This window comes from Crotalus tigris, unplaced genomic scaffold (genome assembly GCF_016545835.1).
Source record: "Crotalus tigris isolate CLP2741 ecotype Arizona unplaced genomic scaffold, ASM1654583v1 scf7180000017700.2314712, whole genome shotgun sequence".
NCBI classification, from domain to species: Eukaryota; Metazoa; Chordata; class Lepidosauria; order Squamata; family Viperidae; genus Crotalus; species Crotalus tigris.
The window spans coordinates 881,135-896,217 of record NW_024096576.1 but is presented as its reverse complement, the minus strand read 5'-3'; the positions used below and the strand labels follow the sequence as shown (position 1 = coordinate 896,217).

The window sequence follows — 15,083 nt, the reverse complement described above, 5'->3', positions numbered from 1 at the left end:
TCCGTTGTTTCTTGTCCTGCCTTCAGGTATTAGCATCAATTGACTTCCATAAGTCAATTGTATCTTCTTGTGCACTACTATTATTTGGCTTCTGGATATAAAAGAATAAAGTAAAAAGCAACATAAAAAGGGATTTTCTCTCTCTCTCAGTACTGTATATAACAATGTTGAACCATGTATTAAATATTAATTTGTTTTATTTTTTAAAATTAGCTTTGTGAACTGATGCTTGAGTGCTTCATACAAAATTGTTTTTTTGCCTTTAATACACTCTTTAAAGATGCCTTTAATAAACTTTTAATACATAGATGGCTACAGAATATTTTGCATTACATTGCTCTATCAATGATTTGTTTTTCCACTTTAATTCTAAAACAGCTACTTTTCAGTTCAAGATTCCAGCATCAAACCACGCCAACATTGCTGTCCTGATTTTTTAACAAAAAATCCAGATCATTGACTTGTCTAAGTTTATCCTATTCCACAAGAGCAGACATACAGTGTGCGAGTTTGAGGATTATAGATGTTATTTGGATTGCACTCAAATTGTTTAACATATGTGACATTTGTGGCTATAAACATCTTCAGCTGAAGCTATTATTTCAAAGCATGAGTCAAAGCTGGATTAGTCATTAGATGGTATTCTGACACTGTTTTGAATGAATGGTAAGAATAGGGAGCATTTATTGATCCATATGTTTCTTACTCAGCCTACACCTAGTTGTTAGACCCATGCCAATTCTCAGTGTGAAACTCTGATACAGAGAAATGATATAGGACTAGATGATTGTTACAGTAGGGAAGATTATAGGTTTAAATAAATGTCTTAATTCTGACAGACATTTTCCTTTCCACTAATCATACCTACTATGTAAAATTTGCATATAAATATTTCTGTTAGGGCACAATTTTTATTTCAGATTCTGTTATAAAGCTAAAGCTACACTAGCATATTTTATTATCAGTGCAAAGTTTTTACAGTTGCAAAAATCTCACTTTCATGATTCTACTTTGATAAGTGTTCGTTGAAAACTTTTATAGGTCATTGTATAGGTACATTCACAACTGATTTCAATTTTAGTGATCTCTTATATAATTGCTACTGAATTATATACTCTTTAAATCTTTTCTACATATATTATATTGGATAAAATCTTACAAAACTATTACTTATCATTAAGTAATTTTCAAAGTAAATATTATAATAGTTACTATTTTTTATCTCCTTTTAGTACTTGCATCAAAGAAGGAAAATGGAATACTTTCTTTGAAAAAATTGTATTAGTGGGATTTATTACAATTCAGAGTCTCTAAAAAAGAAACAAGACCAAAAATATAAATGCTGTTTTCCAAATTATTTTGCCTGAAGTCTTCTAGTTTAGCCAGACATTTTGAGAAACTTTAACTTTCAAGTCAATTGTGAACATTTGATATTATGGATTAAAATGCGTTAACCTTTAAAAAACAAATTCAGTGTTACATCTAAAAAAATTCTTTATTAATTTGTGACATTCTAAAAGTTATCTACTATTCTGTTTTCAGTGTGTCTTTGTTAATTATCCTGAAATGTAACCATTCATAGCAGTCTAATATACATAAAAATAACCTTCTCATATATATATTCTAGTGATTTTCTGTCTATATTCAGTTAATCTATTTGGGGAGTCAGAGGAATTCACATAATAATAAATGAATGCTGATACTATCAGATGCAATAAAAATATGAAAATTATCCAATATAATTATAAATGATAGGGAAGCATTTGGTTCCTCAAGAATAGGAGAGCCTTTGCTAAAGATTGGGTGTGCACCCAGTTAACTGCCTTTCCTGGAACAAGAAGCCCTTCAATCACTCATGCCCTAGTCATCTTCCAGATGGACTGCTGCAATGCGCTCTACATGAGACTACTCTTGAAGACTATCTGGAAGTTGCAACTGGTGCAGAATGTAGCGATATAAGCAGTTCTGGGCTAGTGTGGCACATGCAGTACCTCTGCTCTGTGAGCTGTGCTGAGTGTCAATTGGTTTCTGGGTCCAATTCAAGGTGTTGGTTATTACCTTTAAAGTCCTTAATGGCATGGGACCAGGGTATCTAAGGTGCCTTCTTGTTCCAATTATATCAGCCCATTCCAGCTGGTCAAACAGGGAGGGCATGCTGTGAATCCTGTCAGTTAAAGAATTTTCACTGGCAAGATCTAGGAAGATAGCCTTTTTTGCTATTTCCCCTGCTTTTTGGAACATTTAGCTGAGGCAAGCCCCCACAGTTCTGGTTTTCTTAGCTGTGCCTCTTAGCATGAGGATCTGAGATTATTATGCAACCCTGGGAATGACTGGTGGCTTGAGGGCTCTCCCTCAGTCTAGTTAACCTTTAGCCTCATGAATTTTTAAACTTTAATTTTCACTTTTAACTTGTAAATTTTAACTTTGTTTTTAATTTTGTTTTTAACTTTGCTTTTAGTCATATTTTATATTGTTTTATTAGATTGTTTGTAAACCGCCCAGAGTCACACATGTGAAATGAACAGTATAGAAATTTGATAAATAAATAACTAGTATGCCTCAGTAAAATGAAATTCTGATTCTAGATAAAAGTTTCTCATCAAAAAATATTTTACAACAGTCAGTACCAAGTATTTAATGTTACCAAAATCTTCTCTTTACCTTACTGCAGCATTTGATATTCTATGTTGAATGAAGAATAACAATGTCATTCTATACGCATCTGGCCAGAGTGAATTCCATAAAATTTATTCCTAGGATTATATAACATGGTGGAATAATAAACCTCTTACTAAGGGATTATTTACATCAGTATGATGCTTTATGGTTAACATGAATGCAAATACACGGTCATACAAAGATTATTTTGAGCAAGTAGTTTTATATGCTGTCATTTTTTAAAGTTGTTAAGATTCCATCTGAGATTACATATCTCATTATAACTTGTCATTATAGTTGTAAACCTGAGTGAATGACAGCATAAAGATATTTAGAGCATGGCCTAATTTGTTTGGATAAGTAGTTAACACATGCAAACATTTTTACTCAAAACCAAGGCCCATGAATAAATTTGTATATGTCCTACAGGAATTTCCATGTATTTTGAAAAAGTTACCATATTGGCATGGATGAGAAAATGCTTTATAAAAATGCATTATGAACATCAGATTTAAATCACAGAGCAGTTGGGCATCATAGAAAGAGAACAAAACAATACATTTCTAGTTTGAAATAAACTATGAACATTTTTTTGGAAAAATACATCTCCAAATACCTATGTTTAAATTATATTTAAAGAAATAGGCTACAGATACAATAGTTTGATTCTGACTTGTTTGAATTAACCATACTTTCAATTAACTACAATACTCCAGATTTAGATATAACAGGAAATTATAAGTGGAGGCAGATGTTTCTTTCCTTCTCCCCTGAGATGCTACAGAAGCATACAGGAAATGCAAGTCTGAGGTTTCTTTACACAGAGAGAAATCCTGAATCCTTAGATACACTACTTTTCACATATCTAAATAATAAAAAGTGCTTAACATTAAAATGAAGATGTACAAAACTGGAAAGTGTTAAAGATGTAAAAATGTAATCAAGAAATATACACTTAAATACATACACTCACAAGCAACTGAGAAATATTATTTTTGTAGAACCAATAGAGACCAGACAGATAGTCTGCTTAAATTGCCATTATGCTTAGGTCCAGCATTTATTAAAGATTCCATTCAAAATAAATTTTATCATAAAAAAATTATATTTTTGTACCTTTGTAGATTTTCATAAATGTGCATTTCAAAATTGCACAAGAGGTTAGTAATATTTTGATAATCTAATTTAGGATTATCTATTACTTCTAATTGAAGGGGAGTTTGGGAAAGAAGTTGCAATTTACAATTTAAAAAGAACTATGAACTATTAATAATAAAGAAATAGCATGAAACAAAAAGTCATTACAACATAACTGCTGAAACTAACCTTAGAGCTAGAAGAAACCCACTTGAGAAGTTAAAACCCAAAGCTTTTAAGCAACAAACAAAAAAATCTTATAATGCATCTCTAAAAAATTTGTTTCTATCATGAACATATACCTTGAAAAAACATCAAAACAGTATTCTAGTTTATGTAAACATTCAATTTACAAAAAAGGGCAAGCTTTCTGCAAAATCTTATTGATTTGCAGATTTTAAATTGACAAATAAACATTTCAGAAAAATTAATTATATCTGACCATATTTTTCTTCAAATATTTCCATTGAAAGACTGAATAGACATTTGCCATACACTCATGCTCTCTCTCTCTTGCATATACATACACCAAACATATATTTAATAAAAAGCAAGAAATATTAATTAAAAATCCTTAACCATTTTCAATTGTTCAGTTTAAATCTCTTTTTTTAATGCCATAGCATGAGTTAAGAGGCACTGGACATACTGGGTATCCAACCCATCTGGTATGCCCGTTCCAAGGTCCGCTTGCAATCTTGTAGCACTGTACTGAAGGTGATATGTGGGTGTTGCTGTACCAGTTGTTCCACAGTTACTTCACTCACCTACATGTAAAAGAAAAAAAAATATATATTATTTATTACTAATACCACATGTTGTCCTTTAATCTCACTCTAAAACATGACATACTAAACATGACATACTAAACAAGAATATGGCGATCTTTTCAAATACAGAATTGTTTGTATTTAAAATTATCAGAAAATTTTTTGGAGCAATATCCTTCAAAGTATTAATAATTTGCCTAAGATGAAACAAAAGTAAAACAAGTCTAATATCCCAAGCAAAGAAGCTCCAAAGTATGAATAAGTATGGGCATGGGTAGGTATGGTCAGAGGCTGGGAGTGGGCTCTGCAGGGAACGTGGGCCCAGTGCCTTATAAAGAACATGGACCTAACAGGTTCATAAGAATGAAAGTACTCATATTGGACCACAAGAACCAGAATTTTGAATTGTGCTACCATCCGAAGTCAATGGATTTGGAACAAAGTTAATGTAGTATAAGCATGCATACATTAAAACAGTGTTTCCCAAACTTGACAATTTTAAGGCATGTGGACTTCAACTCCCAGAATTCCACAGCCAGCATTGCTGGCTGTGGAATTCTGGGAGTTGAAGTCCTCATGCCTTAAAATTGTCAAGTTTGGGAAACACTGCATTAAAAGACAATTTATCCACTACATTTTAGATATATTGGAATTTCTGGACACTCTTTAATTGCATCTTCAGGTAAAATTCATTGCAATAATACTTTGATACACTGTAATCATAAACTAACATCTCCAGAAAAGAGTACAATAACATGAAAATGGGTAACATAGCAGCCACTTGGGCTTCCAGCAGAAATACTGGGTAGAAAAATGTCCCTAAATTCTAAACTTCAGAATGATTGTAATACTATCTAGATAGGCTGTATTGTTACAACATTCAAGCAAAAGCTATTTATGCATCTGAATATATGAATCTGAATCATATATTTTTAGCTGTCAATGAAAAACCCATCTCTTCAGGAGAAGGGAGGGCAATTTTGCCCCTCCCCCCACTTTTCTCATTGCGAAAGAATTAAAATCTTCCCTCTGTAATAACCGCAATCATCACAATCAATAATTAAAATGTACAGCTTAGAAGGTCAGAAATATCTGTACTAGACCTTAACCAAAGATATTACCTTTATTCCTCTATCATACAAAGCGATCAATAAGGTCTAATTAAACTTAACATCTCTACAACTGCAGTGCTGTGAAGGGATTAATTTGTCAATTATTTTTAAGCTGATTGTAGTTCATATCACAGAGCCAGACAGCTTCCATCATTCTTTAGATTAAAAAACTAGATTAACCTAAGAACATGACTTCTAGGTAACTTTCCTTAGAATTTTTTATTGAATTTTAAAATACATCAATATTTAATTTAAATACTCTTAACAGTGTTCCTTTGTCACAACTGTTCACTTTGTACTTCTTTATTGATGTTGAACTAAAATAGATTTACATATCCAAGGCATTTTCCATTCTTACCACAAATATATGTTTAATTTTCTTAAAATCCTTGGACGAGGGTATGTTAAAAAACAACAGACTCTTTTCAAATATCTCTTTATTATTGTTATTCCCCCTCCCCCCCAGCCCTCAGTCCTACTGCCCTGAGCAAACACCAAACTGAAGCAATTGTGCTAGGCAGTGCAGAGAATGAACAGTGATTGCATTTTATGACAGGGATAAATGACAGGGTTTAATCTACAGTTCTTCTGCTTTGATAATAGAAACATTCAATCTTCATTGGGAGATTTGTCAACTGAAGAGCAACTTGGATAGAAAATTGGTTTAACTTCTATTTCAAGTACACAGAGACCCTGCATGCCCTAAACACTTTTGTAAACAACTATATTACAGCAACACTGAATGTGTCCAAAAAACAGGAAGTGCCTTTTAATCAATAAGAATGAAATCTGTAATGGTATATCTATGGCAGCTCAGACATATCAATAAATTATATTTTAAAACTGACCAGAAATGTTACTGCAATATGTGGATGATCACATAAAGCCAATATTAGCCTTTGCCAATGTTGGCATCTTCTAGATATTGAAACTGCAACTTCCAGACTTCTATGAAAACATGATACTTTTGTACACTGTGCAGTAATTTTAGCAAATATATTGCTTATATATGTTTGTGTGGGCCCTATCATACATAATAGTTGCAAAAGCAGAAGAGATGTTAATTAGATAGGCCTATAGACTTTGATCATCCTGAGTATTATCACAATATATGCAGTGATGTTCTGGTTTGCAAAGTAGTCTTTAAATTAGAGCTCTTAACTTGCATAGAATAGTGTGAACATATTTCATATAAAATTGGGTTTAGGTTGAATGTGTGAAATACTAGCCAAAATGCTCCAAAACTAAGAGATAGTATCCTGTTGTTAAAACATGGATGAGAAAAAAAAAGAAAAAAATAGCTGCAAATAAGGATATTCAAAATGTTATATACATGAACTAGTACGAACAGTGAACAACACATTTTGCATGAATGGTGCCTGAACACAAACACTAATTTTGGATGTTTTGTTCTATATACAAGATGAAATGGGTTTGTTCTGAGCAAAAGTGATTGGGAGTGGGGTGTAACTGAGGGAAAAATCCAAATATATCAACAGCTGATCAGAAGCAGGAGAGGCACTAGAAAGTGGATAGGCCAGAGAGATGTGCTATGCTGTGTTTACTGTGCACACTTCAGTAGGGAAGGGGGGCCTGGACTAGCATATCAATACTTTGAGTTGATTCAGGTAAAGGAGAAAAGGAAAGCCCCGAGCAACCCGAAGAGTAAGCTGGTGATGGGATATGCTATGCTGGAAATTATTGAAGGAAATAGAAAAGTGATACATATCAACCTTGCCCTACTTGCTGAATAAAATTATTCAGGATCCCTTCAGATTTTATTGCTGGCTTTCTTTTTTCAGAACAATCATATAAGAGTTCAGCAAAACTGGAATGTGATCATTTGTTCTGAGTTCTAAAGAAAAAACATCCCCTCAAGTTGCAAAGAATATGGTCAGAACAGCAAAGAATGGCTAAATTAAAAGAAGCAGATAGAATGCAGAGTTCTTGTGATGAAAATAAAAATGTTGGCAGAATGGTAATTGATCTGTTGCAAGGAATGTTTCTCAAAAGAGGCAAAAACGGGTGTATACAAGCACATTGTTCTATGTACTTTGTAAGACAGGAGATACATAAAAGCTGAATGCAATGAGAATAGGCTACTTAGAAAGCGTGTGCGTACTAAAACAGAAAGAAATATGAATGGGCATTGAATGAATGTGGATTGAATGCAAAAGTGAATAACAAGTACAAAAGAAGTACATTAAGGTGATTTAGCAATATAGAGGAGCAAATGAGAAAATGAGGGAAAATATATTAAGAAAGAGTGGGAAAAATAAGATTGAAAAAAGTTAAATGGTGAAATCCTCAAAATCAACGAAATTTGTAAACAATAAAAGACAATATACATGAAGTGATGCATGTAATTTATGGAATCAAGAATAGTTTTTAAGGATAGAAAGGTATAAGTATGGTAAATAGTTTTGGTAAACTAGATTTAGCTGTATTTTCTTTTTTAAATTATATCCTTAACATTTTATGTGCTTTATATAAAACTGACTGCCCCATTCCTTCTTAGAATAATGTAATGCATATATATTTCCATCCCCAGTTCTCACAGCCAAATGAAGCAATTGTACTAGTTAGTGCAGAGGATGAATGTGGATTGTCTTATTATTGGATGTTCTTTCATGTCAAAAGACCAAACCAAACTAAATACTAATTGCAACAAGCAGCTGTAACACACTAAATATAAGTTTATTGGGAGAATTTAATATTAGAAATCCTGGTTATCATATATGTCTGGAATCCTACTATATATCAAGTATCAGAGAGCATATGTATCAATTAGTATATCATGTGTACAGTTCATAACTGCGAGCTTTAAGATTTGGCTCTATCCCATCCTCCAACCTGATGAATACTGATGAATATCAACTTATTTCTAATACAGAAACCTAAATTTATGGGACTTGTGGCAACAGACAGCAATATATAACATAGAGACCAAAATAAACTACTTTATGACCCAAAATTGGTCATGTATGTCAAATAAAAGCACTGGTGGTATTTATTGAAATTCTACAATTCACAGACAAAATCAAACCATACTCTTATTCCAGAACCTGATTGTAATAACTTATTTACAATATATCAGTTTTGTTTTATGATTTTATATGGTATTATATTGTTTTTGTTACTTTTATTTTTTGGATTGGCTTCACCTGGAATCTTGTATGGAGATGGTCAGTTATACAAATTTGACAAACAAACAAATAATCCTGGTGAACTATTTATACGTTTAAAATATCCACTATTCAGATTTCCACTGTTTAGAAACCTTTCATATGTCCTTTTCCTTTTTTTCAATGGTTTTAACAGGTTTATGTGTTCTATATCTTGAACATTATTTTCTCAATTATTTTTAAGTATATTTTTTAACTTAATAGTTGAATGAATAACATTCTCAGGTGGCCTAATTATAATTCCTGCCTGTAGCTACAACATAATAAAAGGTTTGTGAAATCATTCTGTGTGAAGTGCTAGGCACTTGATCTATTCAGCTGAGATGTTCCACAAAGTTTCAGTGATTACCTCAGTGCTGAGGGCTTAGGGTAATTGATTAATACACTCACAGAAAAACATCTGCATCCTGGATTTTCTAAGTGTTAAAACACTTCAGTTTGAATTATGGATTAAAAACAATAAAAGTAGACTAAGTGACGGCACCTTATAAGGCTAGCATCTACCTGAATACTGAGGCATTACTTCTGTCAAAGTGAATATACTCAGACCCATTTCTTATATATTATTCTTATGAAGTAGATCATCATTTCCATGTTCTGCCTTAGACTGCATTACTAAAGTCTGTATGCAAAATAATAAATGAAGGGGTTGTTTCTCTCACAGCTTAATTCATTCCCAAGTGGTTAGCTCAATCACCTGATCTATATGGTACCCTGTTATTTGAAGGGAGTACCTGGTATAACTCCCATATTACAAAATTAAGTAAAAGTAAAATGTTAAACTAGAAATATTGTACTAGTATTAAACTAATAAATTGGAAAGTTACTAATAGAACATTATGAATACAACCTGTCTATGTAACTAACTGCCCCAGCAGATATATATATATTATTCTATCTTTTAAAAAGCTAATGTTCCAGATCTAAATTTAAAATAAATTTAAGATAAATTAAAATGGATGAAATCATTGAAGTAAATTGCCTTCTAATAGGATTGTGTGAGTTTTGAGTATCAGATATCCAATTACACATAACATTTCAAAAATTCAGAGAATCAATTATGAAGCTACTTGATTTCTGCAAATTATAGCTATTCATATGAAGTGGGAGGGGAATAAATGCTGCATACTTAAGAAAATGTCTTTTCTTTTAAAAATGAAAGTTATCACTTCAATTCTTAAGCCAACAATATTGTGAAAATCACTTTTGTTTGACATAATGGAAAAAACATTTTATGCTACAATTCTTAATTAATTACTTCATAACAGAAAAATTTAAGCCTTCTCTCCTATGCTAACTGTATGTATTTTTTTTAATGCAGCTGGGAAAGAACAATCTAATCCAACCCTAATTGGATTACATTGGGACATAACTGTAGACATTCTTCAATTAATATTTTCTAAAAAAAGTATTTCCTACATTTGGGGCTCATAGAGGCTATTAGAATTCTTTATTTAATGAAGCTGCAAGCTGGTGCTTTGTTTGGGACAATTTTACTTTTCTATTTTTAAGGTTATGTTAGGTAGTGAATGTGTGTGCACTAATGAAAAAAAAATAAATTTAACAATACTCATGTCTTGTTCTTTTGAAAATTCTAAACTATTCCCTATTTTCAAATGAAGATATTTTCCTAAGTTTAAGGCATTTTTTTTAAAAAAAATCATATATAAGTTTGGTTCATTGTATGTTTGGTTATATTGCCATTTATATCTTGCTACTCACAGTTTTGTACTTTATTTTGGACAGCATTTTAAATAATTAAAAATCTATAAATATCTTACTTTTGAATAAATACATATATAATTTCATTCATTTTGATTAAAAATTCATAAAAACAGATTTCGTGGTATTCCTATATTTTCAGGATAAGATCAGTGAAATCTTAGAACATTTGATATCTAGCAAAATTGAAGACATCACAAGTAGTGATGATCATTCAACCTCCAAATCCCATAATCAAATGAGATTTCCTTAGCAACAAAATGTTATTTTCTTCTTTTTCTCCACATACTCTCAAAATCTGTCCCAGAATGGATTATGAGGATACATGGGAAGTTCCACTTACTCCATTAATGGAACCAGCTTTTTATGCTTCTTAAAAAAAAATCTATTTAATGATTTTCTTCTAGAATACTACTCTCAACTAAGTAAGGAGTCATGCAATATTTTCATACTAGAAACCTTACTCATTCAGACAGCAAAAGCATACAGTTCTTAGATCCACCTTTTTTGATTAAAATTTCTATTCTACTTTAGTGGAATAATGACTTGACAGGACAATAAAACAATATTTTACTTAATATTATTATCAAGCCATTTTGCTCCTTAAAATTGTTGTGTCAACTGTATGAAAATCAAAAGAACTACACTAAAGGAACTTGATGAAAAAGCAATTAATCTGATTATTTTCATAGTGGGGATCAATAGCAATAACCACTAGTGGAATCTGTCGCCCAGAACCAGTTATATAATCAATGGAATTAAGCAGAGGCTGGATTTAACCAGCTCAGCAATTTCTTTGGACTAGTTAGGACTTAGTAATTCTAAATTTACATAAAGTACACATGAAAAAGACTCAAAGGAGATTCATAAAATAATGTTTTGGGGAGAATATTGGAATCTTTTGCTATATTTTCTTTATGGTCATTGTGTTGATAGTTTTTCTTCCATATCTGTTAACATCACATAAAGGAAATGACTATCTGGTATAGCAACTTATTCAATATTTTAGAAAAGATTAGAAGGTGAAAAATTGAACACAAATGTACTTCTCATCCAAGTGTGTGGTTGAACATCTTTTAGTCACAATGGCATTTAATAACCTTTCTTATTTGCCAAATATTACTGTAATGATGTTCTAAAAGCATTAGTTCGAAAAATAAATGAATTCTGCATGAAATATGAAAAGTTAAGGAAGAAAAGTTCTCTACTTTCTGACTATGAAAGAGGAATGAAGCTCTTAGGCTGCCAACATTGCATCTAAAACATTTAAAATTCAGGATACAGCTTCTGAATTTTGTTCTTTTTACAGCTACTTTTCAGCTTTCCCTTGCACACAGAGGTTTAACAAGCAAGTTAAATGACCCCCAGTGGTGTCTCTTATGCCACACTTTACAGCATTCTCATCAAGATAGCCAATATATATTTCCCCATTAATCAAGAACAGTTTTCCCTACTTGCTTTGTAGCACTCTCACAGATTCTTATTCTTGTTAGCTTAGTTGTTTCCCTTCACAGCATGCAGTTCTTTTTGTAGCAAGTCAGGAAAACATAAGCAAGCAATTAAAGGAGTACAAACAATACTGTATATAGATTATACATGGTTTAACTGATGGCATACTAAAATCTGTTTAAAACACCAAGATCATTGAAATTTTTGGTATGGTACTTCAAGGGAAGACATAGACTTTTTTTAAAGCTTCCTTTATTGTATGAGCAAATTTAATTATACCCACAAAATATATGTAAAATTGACTGATAATTGAAAGCCTAACTTAAATCCAAGAAATTAAGCAAATATTTTTAGCACTGTTCATCAAATAAGACTCTTGGATAATGGCAGTTTTCATTTAGCAACTGACTTATATAGTGATCATTTTGCAGTACAGTGATGGAAAAATAATTTTGCAACCAATCTTTGCATTTATGATCTTTGCAGGTTCGTAAAGCCAATGTAAGAGCATAAGCATAGTCACATTTTCACTTAATGATTGCCTTCCTTAATAATCAAGTTGTTGGTCCCAATTGGGGCTGCTAAATCAAGGACTATCTGTACTTTGCTTGTCTTGCCTCACAAAATATTCAGGTATAAACTAGTGTGCTCTGTAAACAAATCGCACTAGCAAAATAATTGTTTCTTTAGTTTAGAATTTTTTCAAAAGTTTCAATTTGTTTTTAAAAGTAAAAAATGTAGTACAAAGAAACATTTTAATGTTTTTCTGAATAAGCAAGAAATAGTCCATAATGTGTGGAAAAATTAATAATATATAATGGTTATACTGGATTTATATCATTTTAAGTAAATATATTAAGCTTCTTGTTTTTAAAACAATGAGTTACGAACAAGAAACGTGAGGCAAAATTAGGACTTTTACAGTCATACATTTTGTTCTTTTTGGGGGCCAAGGCATATTTTTAGATTTTTATTTTAAATCTAAGCAGATTGTTATATTAATGAATTATATATAATAATCAGACATAAATGAGAAAATTCAGAAAGTGAAACTATGTAAAACTATGTTAGCATCATAACTTCAATATTAAACAACCAGAAAGGACCAAAAGATCACATATAGAATTTGCATTTACTGTCTTCTTGAATAGATTTAAAAATGTGGCTTGTAAAACACATGGGGATATCATATCGGTTGTTTATACAATGTTTCTTACCTTATCACATCTCATCAGTCCCAAGTATCGAAGTGATTTACTAGTCTGGGCAATCTGGGTGGCTCCCTGATCTGTAATTTCTTTGCACCATCCAACATCAACTGTTTCTATTGTCATACTGTATCTTCCAATGGCTATCAGTGCTGTATAACATCAAGCCAGAACCAGAAATGAAACATAAATCAGACAAGCATTTATTTTATAAATACATGCAGAAATATTAAAGCAAACATTATAAATATCTACCCTTGAACTTCCTTTGTTGTACTTTGATCGATTTATAATATTTGTACATATATTTATAAACAAAGAACTTTAGCCAGGTCTTTTTCTCTTTAAAAACCAGTTCCGGTTCACGGCACCAGCGGACGTGCAGAGAGAGCCCTCTCTCCACCGCCCAGTTTCTCTCTGTCAGAAGACCCTGGAAAGGGTCAAAAGTCGCCCTACAGAGGTGACCACCGCTGAGGACCCTCGCTAGATCACGGAAGGGCGGCAGCACCAACCAGGTTTGGCTGTATTAATAATTAAATACATTTTTGCTATGCATCTATGAAATAAATAAGTATCATTCATAAAGTCATAAAAATTACAAAAACTAAATTAATATCCTCGGGTTAATAACAATTGTTGTTATTGTTAGTGCGAAGTCGTATCCGACCCACCGCAATCCCATGGACAACGTTCCTCCAGGTCTTCCTGTACTCTACCACCTTCTGGAGTCCATTGGAGTCCATTTAAGTTCACACCTAGTGCTTCAGTGACTCCATCCAGCCACCTCATTCTGTCGTCCCCTTCTTCTATTGCCCTCATATGTGGAGGATATCAATACATATTTGTATATTCCTGTACCTTAATCTGCAAGATTTCTGTTGACCTGGAAAATTTTTGCAATTATTCTGAATTCTGTATAGAAATCACATCTTATTCAATATATTTAATGATTTGGTCCTCTTTTCTATCAAGATTATAACAAGACATCCACTATCATTACTCAACTGGTCTTTATTTTTCCAAGATCATTCTTAGTAGCTTCTTTAGATTCAATTCTCTGTTTAAAACTCATTTTATTTTGTTTGTTTTTTAAATAGAGGAAGGCAAACTCTATTTTGAAGACTCTTGTAATAAATATTTGATATCCTGCCACATGTTTATATGAATTAAACTGTTTCTATGGAAGTCTTTTTAAATAAAATATAGTAAGTCTTTTATAGAATTCAACATATGGTAGCCAGAACAACATATGGTAGCCAGAACAATATTTGCATTGTCAACAACTTACTTTGTCAAACAACTTACTTCATTGCTATTCAGAGATTGCAATACTGTTTTTGTATTATCCCAGCAATTATGATTTAAAGTTATTTCGCCAATGAAAAAAGCAACTGATTGGTTTGCAAGCTACAAGATCATTAACATACTTATTGAGATACTAGAATTTTATCAAGAGCAATGTAAAATAAATCAAGAAAAGAACTGGTAGCAAAGGGTATTATTTACAATTATCAGAAATATTTAAAGTAGGCGAAGGAATTTATGGTTTTGAACATTTTAAGATTGAGTTTGAAATAAAATTGTTTACAAACAGGAAACATACAATCAATAAAGAGAATAAATTTTTACTAAAATTTGAAACAGAAGTGAAACAAGTGAAAATGTATGACAAGTAAAAATATTTTATTATAATACACAGTTGGAACATTGGGAAATATGTGGTTGAAAGGACTGGAAATTTTATTATATTATAAAGACAGCCTTTGATTTACAACCATTTGTTTAATGATTGTTCAAAGTTATAAATGAAAAAGTTATAATGAAAAAAATGACTTACGATTG

The 15,083-nt window shown here is 31.7% G+C and overlaps 1 protein-coding gene across 3 annotated transcripts in view; it reads right to left on the bottom strand.

Annotated features, from left to right (window-relative positions):
* Window positions 1-266: 266 nt before the first annotated feature.
* The window catches only part of FBXL17 (F-box and leucine rich repeat protein 17), a 130,846-nt gene continuing 116,029 nt past the window's right edge, over window positions 267-15,083 (bottom strand). The window contains exons 8-9 of one of the 3 annotated variants that reach the window (XM_039338405.1): window positions 13,251-13,393; window positions 267-4,562 (exon numbers count right to left, since the gene is read on the bottom strand). In XM_039338405.1, the coding sequence (XP_039194339.1) occupies window positions 4,425-4,562; window positions 13,251-13,393 (281 nt within the window). In that variant the 3' untranslated portion in view covers window positions 267-4,424. The remainder of the gene's footprint in view (window positions 4,563-13,250; window positions 13,394-15,083) is intronic. The other 2 variants (XR_005556139.1, XM_039338408.1) reach the window with 2 other exon arrangements.